The sequence below is a fragment of the Nesoenas mayeri genome (assembly GCF_963082525.1).
Source record: "Nesoenas mayeri genome assembly, chromosome: Z".
In the NCBI taxonomy this organism is placed as follows: domain Eukaryota; kingdom Metazoa; phylum Chordata; class Aves; order Columbiformes; family Columbidae; genus Nesoenas; species Nesoenas mayeri.
The window spans coordinates 37,388,026-37,402,318 of record NC_137542.1 but is presented as its reverse complement, the minus strand read 5'-3'; the positions used below and the strand labels follow the sequence as shown (position 1 = coordinate 37,402,318).

The window sequence follows — 14,293 nt, the reverse complement described above, 5'->3', positions numbered from 1 at the left end:
AAGGCAGAAAAAAGTAGTAAAACATGTTTAGGAATAAGTAGCTTTATATTATCCCTAGTAGTAGGTTATTGAGGTCTCAAGGCTGACCAAGCATAATGTCAGATGTATTTTATATGCTCAGGAGATGAGAGTAATATAACAGAGAAGACAACTAGCAGCAGTAGTGGAGCGTTTCCTGGTAATCACTTTAGAAATGCAAAGAATATCCTTGTGAGAAAAGATATTGTAGGTTAAGTGCAGAAGTTCTGGTTACTTCTTTGATTTTCTTTTGACTAGCTGTGCATGTGTTAACATACTACATCATAACTGTTCAAATAAGAGTAACATGAGAGCTGTAGATACTAGTCAGGTATGTTCTCTAGAAGTATCATTAATTGCATCCTACACTACATTTCATTCTGGTTAACTTATGACAATGTACACTTAATGCTTACGATGTGCTTGCTTTCTCAGCCACGGGTGCTGCAACCACCATATATGCAGTTGAGGCAGATGGTGACCCAAATGCTGGGTTTGAAAAGTCAAAGGAGCCAGGAGAAATACAGTATCTTATTAAATGGAAAGGTTGGTCACATATCCATAACACTTGGGAAACGGAGGAAACGCTGAAGCAACAGAATGTTAAAGGAATGAAGAAACTGGACAACTATAGAAAAAAGGATCAGGAAACAAAGCGATGGTGAATATTTTATGTAGACTTGCATGATACTTACTTTGTAACAACTTAGATGTTATGATCTGTTTTTGAGACTTGTTACCTGTTTTTGAGGGCATAATTTTGAGTGTCTATGCAACTGGAAGACAAAAGCTTTACACGTTAAAGTCTTCTTAATGTGTTCCTGCAAGATAATCTTCTGAACCTGATTTTAGTGTGTGTTATAAATAGAGTTTTGAAAAGATGGGTAGTGTTTCAAAATAAATTACAAATTGTACCTTTTAGTAATATTGTCATTATACTTTGGTCAGAGTTCTTCAGGAATCACTGTAGAAGTTAATGTTTTCCTGAGGCATTAGCTGTTTCATATTACTTTGAGAATCTCAGTTGTCTTGGCTCAAACATGAGCACAAAATGCTTAAGAAATCCATAAATTTTAAAATCACCTTTTTAGTGTTCAATTTTATTAGTATGTTTAATATAATCAGTGAATACTGGTGGCATTTTTAGCAACTTAATCATAAGATGTATTCTTGTAGAGTGAGCAACCCTGAATACTTTTCCATGAAGGTACACTGTAAAGTACACTACTTATTGTTGAGAGTAGGTGTTCTGAACTAGCTGCATGACTTGTACCACCTGTAGCTGTAGTAGTTGTGTCTCTTCATGAGCATTCTCAGTCATTAATGATGAGGCACCTAGGCCAGATGCAACAATTTTGTAGCAGGCATTTCTAAGTTCTCCCTTCAGAAAAGCTGTTGAAGCAACATTCCTGTGAGGCTTATGTTCAGAACTTTGGAGTTGCCAAACTTTCTTGGGCTTAGAACCATACAATGTAATAAGTCTTGTAAATTAATTTGCATTACAGGCTGAAAAATGCTTCTCCGGAAGATGTGGAGTACTACAACTGCCAGCAGGAGCTTACAGATGATCTGCATAAACAGTATCAGATAGTGGAAAGAATAATTGGTATGTTACAGACTTGCAGACAGAAAACAGGATGGAGAATTCAGTATGTTCACTGCTTATATATTACATTTGTAGTTAAGAAATTTAGAATATGAATTTCACTAACTTTTAAATCCAAAATGAAACTTTTGAGTGAAAAGTTGTCATACTGTCTGTGCTATGAAGCTAGCTTATATTGTCTTTCTACCTAAAATCAGTATTTTCATAAGATACAGAACTAAAATTCTCTCTGGTGCATTCTGCAGCTCATTCAAATCAGAAATCAGCAGCTGGTTACCCCGATTACTATTGTAAATGGCAGGGTCTGCCTTATTCAGAGTGTAGCTGGGAAGATGGTGCTCTTATTGCCAAAAAGTTTCAGACACGCATTGATGAGTACTTCAGCAGAAATCAATCCAAGACCACTCCTTTTAAGGATTGCAAGGTATGTTGTTTGCAATGTATTTATAATAAGTTGTACTCGCGCTGGCTGGGATAGAGTTAATTTTCTTCATAGCAGCCTGTATGGTCCATGTTATAGATTTATCGCCTAAACGGTTTTGATAACACATTAGTGTTTGGCTGTTCCTCAACAGTGCTTGTACAGTGTCAAGGCCTTCTCTGTTTCTTTCTGTGCCCTGCCTGCCATGAGTAGGCTGGAGGTGGGCAGGGGACTGGGAAGGAACACAGCCAGTACAGCTGACACCAATTGACCAAAGAGATATTCCATGTCATTTAATGTTGTGCTCAGCAATAGAATGGCATGGGCTGAGCAGGGGGCTCGAAAGTGGCTGTTACTTGGAAACTTGCTGGTCGTCAGTCTAACGGTGAGTTAATGTGTTCTGTCGCTTGTGGGGTTTTTTTGGTTATGGATTTTTGTTTTGATTGGTTGAATGTTTTTCCTTCACCATCTTTTATTTTGACCCATAAGTTTTTCTATCTCATCAGTTCTCTACCCTGTCCCACTAGTGTGGGGAATGAATAAGCAACCAGTTGTCAGCTTAGCTGCTAGCCACATGGAAGCCACCACATCAGTTGTAATAGTAAAAATGTGAAAATCTTATATGAATCCAAAGATAAGATACATAATAGGAAATATATTTTGAAGAGTATTCAGAACAGTAATAAAGATCTATAGTAATAGATATAGAAAATTTCACTAGTAAGAGTAGCTTTTTGTAGATACCAGTCCTCTGCATTTTTACTGACATTCGAAGATGGCCTTGTTTAATATTGTAGCTTATTTTAAAAGTGAACTTTGAGTTAAAGTCACTCATGTTGTTAAATTTAGGTTAGCAATCAAACTAATTTCAACTTGCAAATTGCTTGGTGTTTTTATATGGCGTAGTTTTTGTCAATGGATAAAGACTAGATTTGGTCACCCAGTAGATTCCTAATACTATTTTTTCTACAAGAAGACATGTTGGTAGCTTCAGACGATAGTAGGACTGATGATCAATTTGCTTTTGACAGGTTTTAAAACAGAGGCCAAGGTTTGTTGCGCTAAAGAAGCAGCCATCTTACATTGGAGGGCATGAAGGTTTAGAGTTAAGAGATTATCAGTTAAATGGATTGAATTGGCTTGCTCACTCATGGTGCAAGTAAGTATAGACGGAAATGAGTTTTCTATGAATCGTAAGCATTTGTAAAACTTTGAAATTTATTTTTCTGTATTTTTCTTTGAAGGTGGAGGGTTTCATACAGTAAGCTCAAAGTAGAGGTATGAAGGGAGTGGTTTTGTTCTAAGTAGTACCAAAATTTATCATTTCATGGCTATTCTCAAAAAATAGCTAAGCTCTGTTGTTGCTTTGATTTTAATTTTGTGGGGGGGTAGGTTTTATTATTAGAAAACAAACAAGCCTAAACCAGTGAAACCAGAAAATCCAAAGCAAACTCTTCTGAAATGTCAGCATGAATGTTATACTTTTAAAATTAGATTAATGAGAAATGCTTACAAGGTTTTTATTACTTTTGTTAATTGAATTCAACTATTAATTGGGGGTATTGGAAATTGTTTTTATGGGAAAAAATTGAAATAAACTTCTTCAAGGTATATAGTTGCAAAATCTTGAAAACTTGTATGAGTGGTTTTTATGCTCATGAGAGAATAACTTCTTGTCCAATCCCTCTCCTTCTCTACACTCCCCCTACATTTTTTTTAGAGGGAATAGCTGTATTCTTGCAGATGAAATGGGTCTGGGTAAAACAATACAAACAATTTCTTTTCTGAACTACCTGTTCCACGAACATCAATTGTATGGGCCTTTCTTGCTGGTCGTGCCACTTTCTACCTTGACATCTTGGCAAAGAGAAATTCAAACTTGGGCTCCTCACATGAATGCTGTAGTTTACTTAGGAGATATAACTAGCAGAAATATGGTGAGTATTTCTCATTATCACTGGAAAGGCTTGTAGATAAACAAGACACTTCTTATTTCTATCCTCTGCTAATCTCCAGTATTTTGGTTAGGACTGAGCAAATACTGAAATACTATGTATTTAAGATGCAAATTGAAAGCTCAGATTTTGATCTGATATAAATGAGTAGGAAAGATTTCTTTCCTGCTTAATAGTGAACAGGGTTAAAAATTTAGTCTTACATTTGAAAACAGTTTCTCTTCTACCATCTGATTATTTGGGTGGATATAGTAAAAATAATAAGTATGTAAGCAAGGCATTCATTGTCTTAATTTATTTCTTGAAAAGTTGTTGTGTTTTCTGAATGTTAGTGATCTTATCCATTAAATTAAAAAAAATTTTGTAGAAATTTTTTGTTGTTTATTTTAGAAGTTTAACAATATATTTTTAGAGTGCTTAGACAGGTTGGAAGTTCAGTCTTGTGTATGTAAATATATTGTGCTTCTGTTACGTGATTACACTACTGTATGTCATTAAACATTTACATTGCTGCAGTACTTAAATTCATCTCAGTCAACAAGACACGTTTTTCTCTATCTTATAGTTCACTTCATTCTTTTTGTAGATAAGAACTCATGAATGGATGCATCCCCAGACCAAACGATTAAAATTTAACATACTTCTAACAACATACGAAATTTTGCTGAAGGATAAGGTAATTGCATTTCTCCAGGGAGATAAAGTTTGTTTCTCCAGTGTAATACTCTATAGCATGCGTTTGGTTTGTGGGTCATTACGTTTGTGGAGACTGTGATAGCTTTTGTTTTTGGAGGTATGATAGTGCATGGTTTGGGTTTTAAGGCAGGGTTTTATATGTGTGTGTATATATATATATATATATATTTTAAGCACTTAAAGATTTTTCTCTATGCATGATGAGGCTTTCAGCCTTTTTCCATTTTGTTAAGTCAGTAATGCTTCTTTTTTTTTTCCAGTTTGCTTGGGATTCTCATTACTGTAATAATCTCCTCCCATCTTTTTTGCAGTTCCAAACCCCTAGCCCCAAACACAATACAGAACTCTGAAATCCCATATAATTTTCATTTGTTATTTTGCATACAGTAGTATGTGTACATGTATTAATACTGTCCCCAGAGTGGTAGCACAGAGTTATTGTTAATCCTTATAACAGTGTATGGAAATTCTTTTTATATAGGAAGCAGAACAATCTTACTTGATTTGTTTCTGCCTACTAGGAAGAAGAGGTCAATAGTCTTTTTTTTTTTCTTTTTTTTCCTGTCAAGTAAAAATTAATGTGGGTCAGACTTTTGGCCATTTTTTTCCTTTTAAACTTAATTTATACTTTCTTGGTTTGCTTGTACAGACGTTCATTGAATCTGGCAAATGTAAAAGACGTAATTAGTACTAAAAACATAGCTATCGATGTTTTATTATGACAAACCAAGAAGTGATGGCATTTATAGCTTGATTATAAAATGTGGGAAGTTGTGCTATATGTTTATTTGTATAATGTTTCCCTCACCTCCCATTTCTTTAAGTCATTCCTTGGTGGTCTGAATTGGGCGTTCATAGGAGTTGATGAAGCTCATCGTTTAAAAAATGACGACTCTCTTCTATACAAGACTTTAATAGACTTTAAGTCTAACCATCGTCTTCTTATTACTGGAACCCCTCTGCAAAACTCCCTCAAAGAGCTCTGGTCTTTGTTGCACTTCATCATGCCAGAAAAGTAAGGAAGAGTTTTACATTATTCTTCTTAACATTTTTTTGGTCAAGTTTGTTATTGTGAAGAGAGAATAAATAGAGGTGTAGAGTTATGTTGAAAGTTATTTTAAATATTCTATATAAAGTAGATAGACATATTTTTTTTTTCATGCTGCTCCTGATCAGGAACACTGGTGGCAGTTTTCACCATTTTCAATTTTAGCAGTCCACAAAAATGATGGATTGACTTATGCAAAATGTATATTAAGTAGTCTCTTGCTCTCTTGTACACACTCCAGCCATGCAATTCTTTTCATGCTGCTCTTGATAAATGTAATAATGGAATTTCTGCAACCATCTAGTTGAATACCCTTGGAGAAAATGTTGGTTTCTACTTGGGAAGTTAAAAGTCAGTAATCTTCATTCTGTCAAGGTTTTTGGAAAATGCCATTCTTCTATTTACAGGCCAAGTATTTGGAATTTCTTGTGAGATGAAAATTCAGGAATTGGATAAATTAAACAGAAGGGAGTGGGGAAGAAACCAAAATGTGTGGTGTATTTATATATATCCTGTGCTTCTGTTATCTTTGTTCAGTTTTGCTTCTTCAGGTTGTTCACAGTATATCATTATTTTGCATTCATTCTTCATTATGTTGAAGGTTTTCTTCCTGGGAAGATTTTGAAGAGGAGCACGGCAAAGGAAGAGAGTATGGTTACGCGAGTCTTCACAAAGAACTTGAACCATTTCTTCTGAGACGAGTTAAAAAAGATGTAGAAAAGTCTTTACCTGCAAAGGTTGAGCAAATTCTGCGGATGGAAATGAGTGCATTGCAGAAGCAATATTATAAGTAAGTAACAAGACTTTTTAAGTTGTGCTGGTTTAGTGATATGTCTAAATGCAATTTACTGAGGTACAGCAATTTTTATAATGCAATTTGAACCAGAACTTGCTAGAGTTTCACAATGGTAAAATTCTGTGAAGCAAGGGCTCAAGAATTACACTGGTCTGATGTCAATTCATGTAGTTTCTTCTGTTTGGCATGTTTGTACATTCTTTTGGGAGCTGCTTTTTTTCTTTAGCTTGTTTATTTTTTGAGAGCTTACACCTGATCTGCTTCTTCATATGGTTAGAAATTACTCGTATTGTACATCTTATATCATAGGTGGATTTTAACCAGGAATTACAAAGCCCTCAGTAAAGGTTCAAAAGGCAGTACTTCAGGCTTTTTGAATATCATGATGGAACTCAAGAAGTGTTGTAACCATTGCTACCTCATTAAACCACCTGATGATAGCGAATTCTATAATAAACAGGAGGCCTTACAGGTAATGCCACTCTAATACAATTTTATAATTTTAATACAATTTTATAATGCTTTGACAGTTTATTCTTATTGAAGTATATTAAGAAAAAACAGGTTCTCTGGAAAATGTGCATCCTGGGTTTTACAGGTAAGTAAACTGATTTTTGTTTCTTGATTGAATTACTGACAGATTGAATCATTTCACAAAATCACCTCAAAAGATCATATAGTCCAATCCCCCTGCCGGAGCAGGAACACCTATAATGGACAGATAACTGACTAAATAAAGTATCTCTGATTTTAATTACAACTGAAGGAAAAAGGAATTAGTTTGAAACAGACTGTTTATTTTCATGCAAAATAAAATTGAGACCTGTTTTAAACCTAAGTTAAATAAAGCAGCTAGGCAGGTAAATGTAATGTGAATACACATGACTGGCAGTGATATACTGGTGATCTACGTGATAGCAGAAAGTCATCTGCAGAATGCTTTTAAGCTTTTTTGTATTCAAATACTGTTCCCTGTATGCTTGCAAACAACCTAAGTGAAAGGAAATGAAAGTAGCAAGCATCCAAAGCTCAGCCATTTTATTATGGTTGTTGTAACAGATGGAAACAATTATGACTACCAGAGATGGTCTGTTGTGTTTTGGTTTTTTTAAGGTTAACTAATATTTGTACCAAAGCTATTGAGAAGCACAGCAGCTGATAAGAAGACTATTGTTGTTGATGCAGGTTATACCAACATAAATGTTGCTAAACATTTTTTTTTTCTGTAAGCTTGCAAATTGGTAACTTGAATACATTCCCAAAGCTACTAGTTTGTGCAGTGACGAATATCATGCTCCTTTCTGACATAAAGAATAAAAGCGCTTAACTCAAAATTTAACATTCCCCAAAATTCTATTCCACGCATCTTCATCTCAAGAGGTCTGATGTTTTCAATATTATATTTCACATTTGCTTGAGTTTCTGTGCTGATTATTCCCAATGGAGCTAAGAAGGCTTAACAGGCTTTAGGTGGGTTATGCTGTTAGGCACCACAAACAAGATTCCTCTCACTTCATCTTGCCTGAGAAACTTGATTGATAGGCTTTGTTTAAAAATAATTAAAGGGTTCCAGCAGTACCTCTTTCTTTTCAAGAAATGGGAAGTGCAGAGAAAGTAATACTAAGGTAGTTTTTTCTCAGTTTTATGTTTTATTGGTTACCAAATTTCAGATTTTTTACTTGGCAGAGAGGAACTTGGACCTACCTCATAACTACTTGAATTCTTAAGCCCATATATTTACTTCATATTATTAAAATATGACTTGAGAGGGAACTGAACAACGTGTTTCTTTGAAAAATATGTGAGTTAGTAATCCTGTTGGCTTGTTAGATTAAACTAAAATTAGAGTGAATTTTCATGTTGAGTTAATGCTACATACTAGTGAATGTGTTGTCTTATGATCACATGAATTTGGTGGGTCTTTTTTATAGTTCTAGGAGATTATATGTTGTATGTGCATTTTAAATGATAAATTTTTTTTTAAATGTTAGAATTTGCCTGTTTGCATTTTTTTTTTCCCGCAGGAACTGAAAGAAAAGCAAACTCAAATGAATGTCTAACCAGTTGAACTGTGTGTTAGAGTTGAGATGAACTTGTTTTGTAATACGTATTTCCTGGTTTTGTAGCATTTAATACGCAGCAGCGGGAAACTAATCCTTCTTGACAAGCTACTGATACGTCTGCGAGAACGTGGCAACAGAGTACTCATTTTCTCACAGATGGTGAGGATGCTGGACATCTTAGCAGAATATCTGAAGTATCGTCAGTTTCCTTTTCAGGTAAGAGTTGTGGTGGTAGTAGCCAAGAAGCTTTGACCTTGAATATAAGAAATATCTTTTCTTTACTCTGAGGCTTACAGAGCACTGGAACAAGTTGCCCAGAGGTCATGGAATCTCCATCCTCTTTGACATTCAAAAGCCACCTGGACATAACCATGTGAAACCTGCTTTAACTGTCCCCACCTGGGTAGGGGACTTAGACAAGATGACCTCCAGCGGTCCTTTCCAAATTCAACTGTTTTGCGATTATATGATCTTTACCACTTTGCTTAAGAAAAGATAAAAGAAAATGTGGTTTTGTTCTAAAAAGACTGGCAAGTGCTATATACTAAATAGTATTTTGAAAGGAAATAGATTAATTTAAAAAATTATGTGCAGTGTTGCGTTACTTTTTTCACCTTCACATAACAGTTTTGGCAGTTGAGAATTCAAGGTGCTCTAAAATTTTGTATAGAGAATATTAGAATAATTTGAATATAAAATTGCTTTTTAACTATAGTATTCAATCTCTTTAGAGACTTGATGGATCAATAAAAGGGGAACTAAGGAAACAAGCACTGGATCATTTTAATGCAGAAGGATCAGAGGTAAGGTATTTTTTTCCTAAGGAATCTGGTCTATTTTTTTCCAAGAAATTTAAAAAAAAACATTGCAAGAAAAGGGCAGACTGGGAAGTGAGGAATAAATCAATAAGGTGGAAAATTCCTTGGTTTTGCATAGATTATAAGGTTTATATCTGGTTTTTTTTTTCCTCAAAGAGGAGGTTAAGTAGAAAGTACATAACTTATGAAATGGTATTTAATCGGTTGTGTAGTTATGTAATCGGTTATGTAGTTATGTTTTTTTTTCTAAAGCTCTCTGTCAAAAGTGATTTTAATTACTATATAAGAGCTGTAGAAATTTAACCTCAGCTTTGCTGTGTAGAACTTAACCCAACAATGTTTCAAAGGGCACTGAACTTGCACAAGCAGTTAGCATGAAAAAGGTCATTTGACAAGGGGCAGAACTAACTTGTGTATGTCCTTGCATGAACACCCATTTTTAATTGTTTCAAATCTGGTTTCTGTTATCTTCATTTGTTGCCACCTACTTACTTGCTCTGGAAGAAATAGGGAAGAACCGATTTTTAGCCATTCTTTGCAAACAGCCTGTGAATATATGTGTCTGTTACAGATTGTCTTCTGAGTTGGAAGAGTTGTAGCTTATTTCGCATTCCTAATGTGCAAGCCATTTGGTACCTTGGTCAGCTTAAATCTTTTGTCCTACACTGGCAGATCTTTGGGGAAGGGAGGTTTTGTTTTTTTGGGTGGCTGGGGTTGTTTTGTTTGTTTTTTTTTAAATCGGTGATTGAAGGATAGCATTTGTTGGTTGCTGCTGAGCTTGTTTCTGCTATGATGGAGGCAGAAGGACTTAGCTCCATAGTGTGAACTTCAAATATTTTTTAAATACACAAAGTAATTATCTTTCAAATTAATGGCATAGACATGTTCCCTCTTCTGAAATCTCTGTAGTAACATTGTACATTTTTTTGAGCTAAGGAGGAATTTAAACTTCATGCATTTAAAAAAATTGAGGCAATAAAGTGCAGCAATAAAGTTGTTCTAATTTTATTTTCTACTTTTTTTTGCTAAAAATTCAGAACATTCCATATGTTTTTTGGCCATTTCTGAGCTAAGGGCTACATGGAAATTTCTAACACAATTCTCAGGATTTATTTCTGTGTGTAATGGTTTGCTGTTTCCTGTAATGATACTGAAGATTTGGATTTTTTTTTAATCTGTTTTACTTTATCTTGAATTTCATATGTCATTTCATTACACATCTCAAGATCCTTCTGCAGTTTTTCATAGTTGTCTCTGAATGAATAATTTTATATAATCTACATGCTTTTTCACCTTGTTACTTATCCCATTTTAATGTAGTATATGAGTATGTTCAACAGCATTGAACCTGGCAGAAGATGTTTCTTTCCTGTCTCTTAACCCATTACCTGTAGGCTCAGGCATCTTCCTTGCTTTGGCATGGTTTCTTCCATGACTTGGGGCAGAGGATGTGGGAGAGGGACTTTGCAACATACAAGGCTTTAACAGTTGTAGTTTTGTACTTTTTGGCCTGTCTTTTATTTGGGATTTTTTGGTCAGTGGTCGTCCTCTAGGATGCTGCTTCCTTTAAGCTAGTGAGAAGTCATGAACTATTTATGAAAGAAAATGGTATCAATGTTTGCTTTATACTTAAAGAAGCTTTAAATATAGAACAGCTGTGCAATTGGTAGTCTGTGATTTTGTAGTCTGTGCCACAGACTGCATAAAAGAGTGTCATGTTGGTTCCTTTAAGAACATTATAAATATTGTATATAAAACTATTTCTTATTTTGTTATTTCAGGACTTCTGCTTTTTACTGTCTACGAGAGCTGGAGGATTAGGTATCAACTTGGCATCTGCTGACACTGTAGTTATATTTGATTCTGACTGGAATCCACAGAATGATCTGCAAGCACAGGCTAGAGCACATAGGATTGGCCAGAAGAAACAGGTATATACATTGAGCTTTGAGTTCCAAACATGAAGGAGGGTTCTGTGCAGTAGGTGTCCACTCTATGTGCGCACCATTCAGTCTTTGTGTATTTTTGAGAATAACTACTACTTGCTGCATGTGTCCAAAAATGTTAGTAATGCTCATTTAACTTTTTTTTAAAAAAATCTCCGTATATGGAGAAAGAATATGGTAGCTGTGGTAGATGAATGGAAGAAGGAGAAGAGTTGTGGGGTTGTGTGTCCCACATTCATTGCTGTCATGTCATTCTAGAAAAATCTGCTACATCAGGCACATATTGCTTGCTTAAATATTTCTTAGTTCTCATCAGGTTTCTTTCTGGTAGAAAACGTACAGTAATAGTTGGGAATGCCACAGTTTTGCCTGTGGCAATGCTTGTGCCATATCACTGCAGTTTAAGACAGATCTAAGAGGTTTGGGTTTTGGGTTGGTTTTGGTTTTTTTAATGCTTGTGTAAAGACTGTGGTAGCATAATTGAACTAGTATTTCATATTTGAAACCAGTCAATAGATTGAGAATATATGCAGTGAAGACTGAGATTTATCCTTATTATTGTGTACTTTAAAAAAATTCTTTATAGGTTAATATTTATCGGTTAGTCACAAAAGGATCAGTAGAAGAAGACATCCTTGAGAGAGCCAAGAAAAAGATGGTGTTAGATCATTTAGTAATTCAGAGAATGGACACTACAGGGAAAACTGTACTACATACAGGCTCTACTCCTTCAAGGTATATTTGTATTTATTTCCATACTGATTTTACCCCTAAGTATATTTGATAAGTAAATAAAAATCTAATGGTTAATAAGGGGCAAAGTAAGTGAAGATGCAAGGTGTATCGTCTTTGTAGATTTTTATTTGCATATTGAAAATATATATTAAAACTATATATATAATTTTTATTTAACAGTAAAAAATGTTAATTGACTTATGATTATAGAGAACTTTTTCAAATTATTGAGATAAAATGTTTTCCTGAAACATCCTTTATTTCAGCTCAACACCTTTTAATAAGGAGGAGTTATCAGCGATTTTGAAGTTTGGTGCTGAGGAACTTTTTAAAGAACCTGAAGGGGAAGAACAGGAGCCCCAGGTAAGTACTGTTTCTGGACTAGATATATAAAAAAACAACAACAAAAAAAAGTGAATTATTTTATTGAAAAGAGAAACTACTTCTTTTTTAGGAAATGGATATAGATGAAATCTTAAAGAGGGCTGAAACTCGGGAAAATGAGCCAGGTCCATTAACTGTAGGAGATGAGTTGCTTTCACAGTTCAAGGTATTGCTGTGTTCTCTCCCTCCTGCCATAATTACACTCTCCTTTCTAAACAGTGCTATTATTCTTTTCTGTGCCTATCCATCTCTTCATTCTCATTTAATAGATGCCTCACTAATTCAACTCTTTATCTCTTTCCTAGTAAAATGTCTTTGCGCCTCTATAGGATATCTACCATCGGTATAAACATTTTAAAATACATGATGTCTTTTGCTAATAAAATAAGAGATATTTAGTGAATGTTAATGATTAGAATTCTAGAAACGTTTGTGTTTTAAATGGTGCCTTTGCTGTTAAACAGCTGTGGTATCGTAGAATGCAAAATTTTAAAGTTTGCATTTCTTAGTTGGTGACTTCTAGAAGTAGCTTTTAGCCCTGAAGTAAACTTTAATGTCAAGTATTTTAAACTGTTAGCAGTTAAACGTATTATAATTGGGGTGCAAAAAATGCAGAGCATGATGTATTTGTTTAGATCAGCAGATTATTAAATAGCTCTTCTGCTGATCATTCATTTGCAACGTATTTTGATTTATACAACGTATTTTTATTTATACAGTGTATGGATGTTTGGTTAGTTTTATATTATTATAGTTTCACATCAACTCAGGCATTCAAATGTTGTTAGCCCTAATTCAAAGGAAGTTAAACAGCAGTCATACAGCTATTGGAGAGGTGTTTCATTATGCATTTGTGTTAGTCAATTTTTAAAAGAAGAAAAAGGTTCTTTTATTTAGGCCATGTTGTGTGGAGTCTGTGGCTTTCAAATATGAATAAAAATGCTTTCATTAGAGACAGTGTTTTCTGATGCATTGGGTATGTATGAATTTTATATATATTATAAAGCAATATCATAATATATAAATGCATAAAATATGCTGTCTAGAACTATTTTCCTAAAGTAGTAGTTGCTCAGTCATTTTCAAATAAAGTCATGTACTATTTGATGAAAATACCTATATGCTAATACACAAGGTGGCCAACTTTTCCAATATGGATGAAGATGATATTGAATTGGAACCAGAAAGAAATTCAAGAAATTGGGAAGAAATCATTCCAGAAGTCCAGCGGCGAAGAATAGAAGAGGAAGAAAGACAAAAAGAACTTGAAGAAATATACATGCTTCCAAGGATGAGAAACTGTGCAAAACAGGTGTCTCTTGGTTCTGATTGACTTGTGCTTTTGTGTTGCTGTTGGTTTAGTTTGTTGGGGGTTGTTGTTGAGTTTTGTTTTTTTAGGGTTTTTTCCGTTTTCTGAACACATATTTTTGATAGGTTAGGCAAAACTTGACCTGTGTTTGTCAATCGCATAGCTTTGAACTACTTATTCTGAAATTCCAGATCAGCTTTAATGGAAGTGAAGGAAGGCGCAGTAGGAGCAGAAGATACTCTGGATCTGATAGTGACTCCATATCAGAAAGAAAACGGCCAAAAAAACGTGGAAGACCACGAACCATTCCTCGAGAAAATATTAAAGGATTTAGTGATGCTGAGATCAGGCGGTAAGATATGGGGGAACATACATTTTTAAAGGGACAATTTGTGTTGTTGTTATTATTGTTATTACTATTATTATTATTAAGCTGGAAAGTACAGAAACCAGTTTGTTTTTCCTGAATTTTTTTGAAATTCTTTTATTCTAGCATTT

General features: G+C 34.5%; 1 protein-coding gene across 2 annotated transcripts in view; it reads left to right on the top strand.

The window, feature by feature from the left end:
* Positions 1–14,293, top strand: part of CHD1 (chromodomain helicase DNA binding protein 1) — a 65,655-nt gene that overhangs the window by 35,940 nt on the left and 15,422 nt on the right. For both annotated transcript variants that reach the window (XM_080362043.1, XM_080362042.1), the window contains exons 8-24: positions 454–679; positions 1,524–1,624; positions 1,870–2,048; positions 3,077–3,204; positions 3,766–3,982; positions 4,587–4,676; positions 5,521–5,711; positions 6,346–6,534; positions 6,850–7,012; positions 8,667–8,819; positions 9,335–9,406; positions 11,203–11,352; positions 11,954–12,102; positions 12,369–12,465; positions 12,557–12,652; positions 13,622–13,798; positions 13,987–14,147. In XM_080362043.1, coding sequence (XP_080218169.1) covers positions 454–679; positions 1,524–1,624; positions 1,870–2,048; positions 3,077–3,204; positions 3,766–3,982; positions 4,587–4,676; positions 5,521–5,711; positions 6,346–6,534; positions 6,850–7,012; positions 8,667–8,819; positions 9,335–9,406; positions 11,203–11,352; positions 11,954–12,102; positions 12,369–12,465; positions 12,557–12,652; positions 13,622–13,798; positions 13,987–14,147 — 2,539 coding nt within the window. The remainder of the gene's footprint in view (positions 1–453; positions 680–1,523; positions 1,625–1,869; positions 2,049–3,076; positions 3,205–3,765; positions 3,983–4,586; positions 4,677–5,520; positions 5,712–6,345; positions 6,535–6,849; positions 7,013–8,666; positions 8,820–9,334; positions 9,407–11,202; positions 11,353–11,953; positions 12,103–12,368; positions 12,466–12,556; positions 12,653–13,621; positions 13,799–13,986; positions 14,148–14,293) is intronic.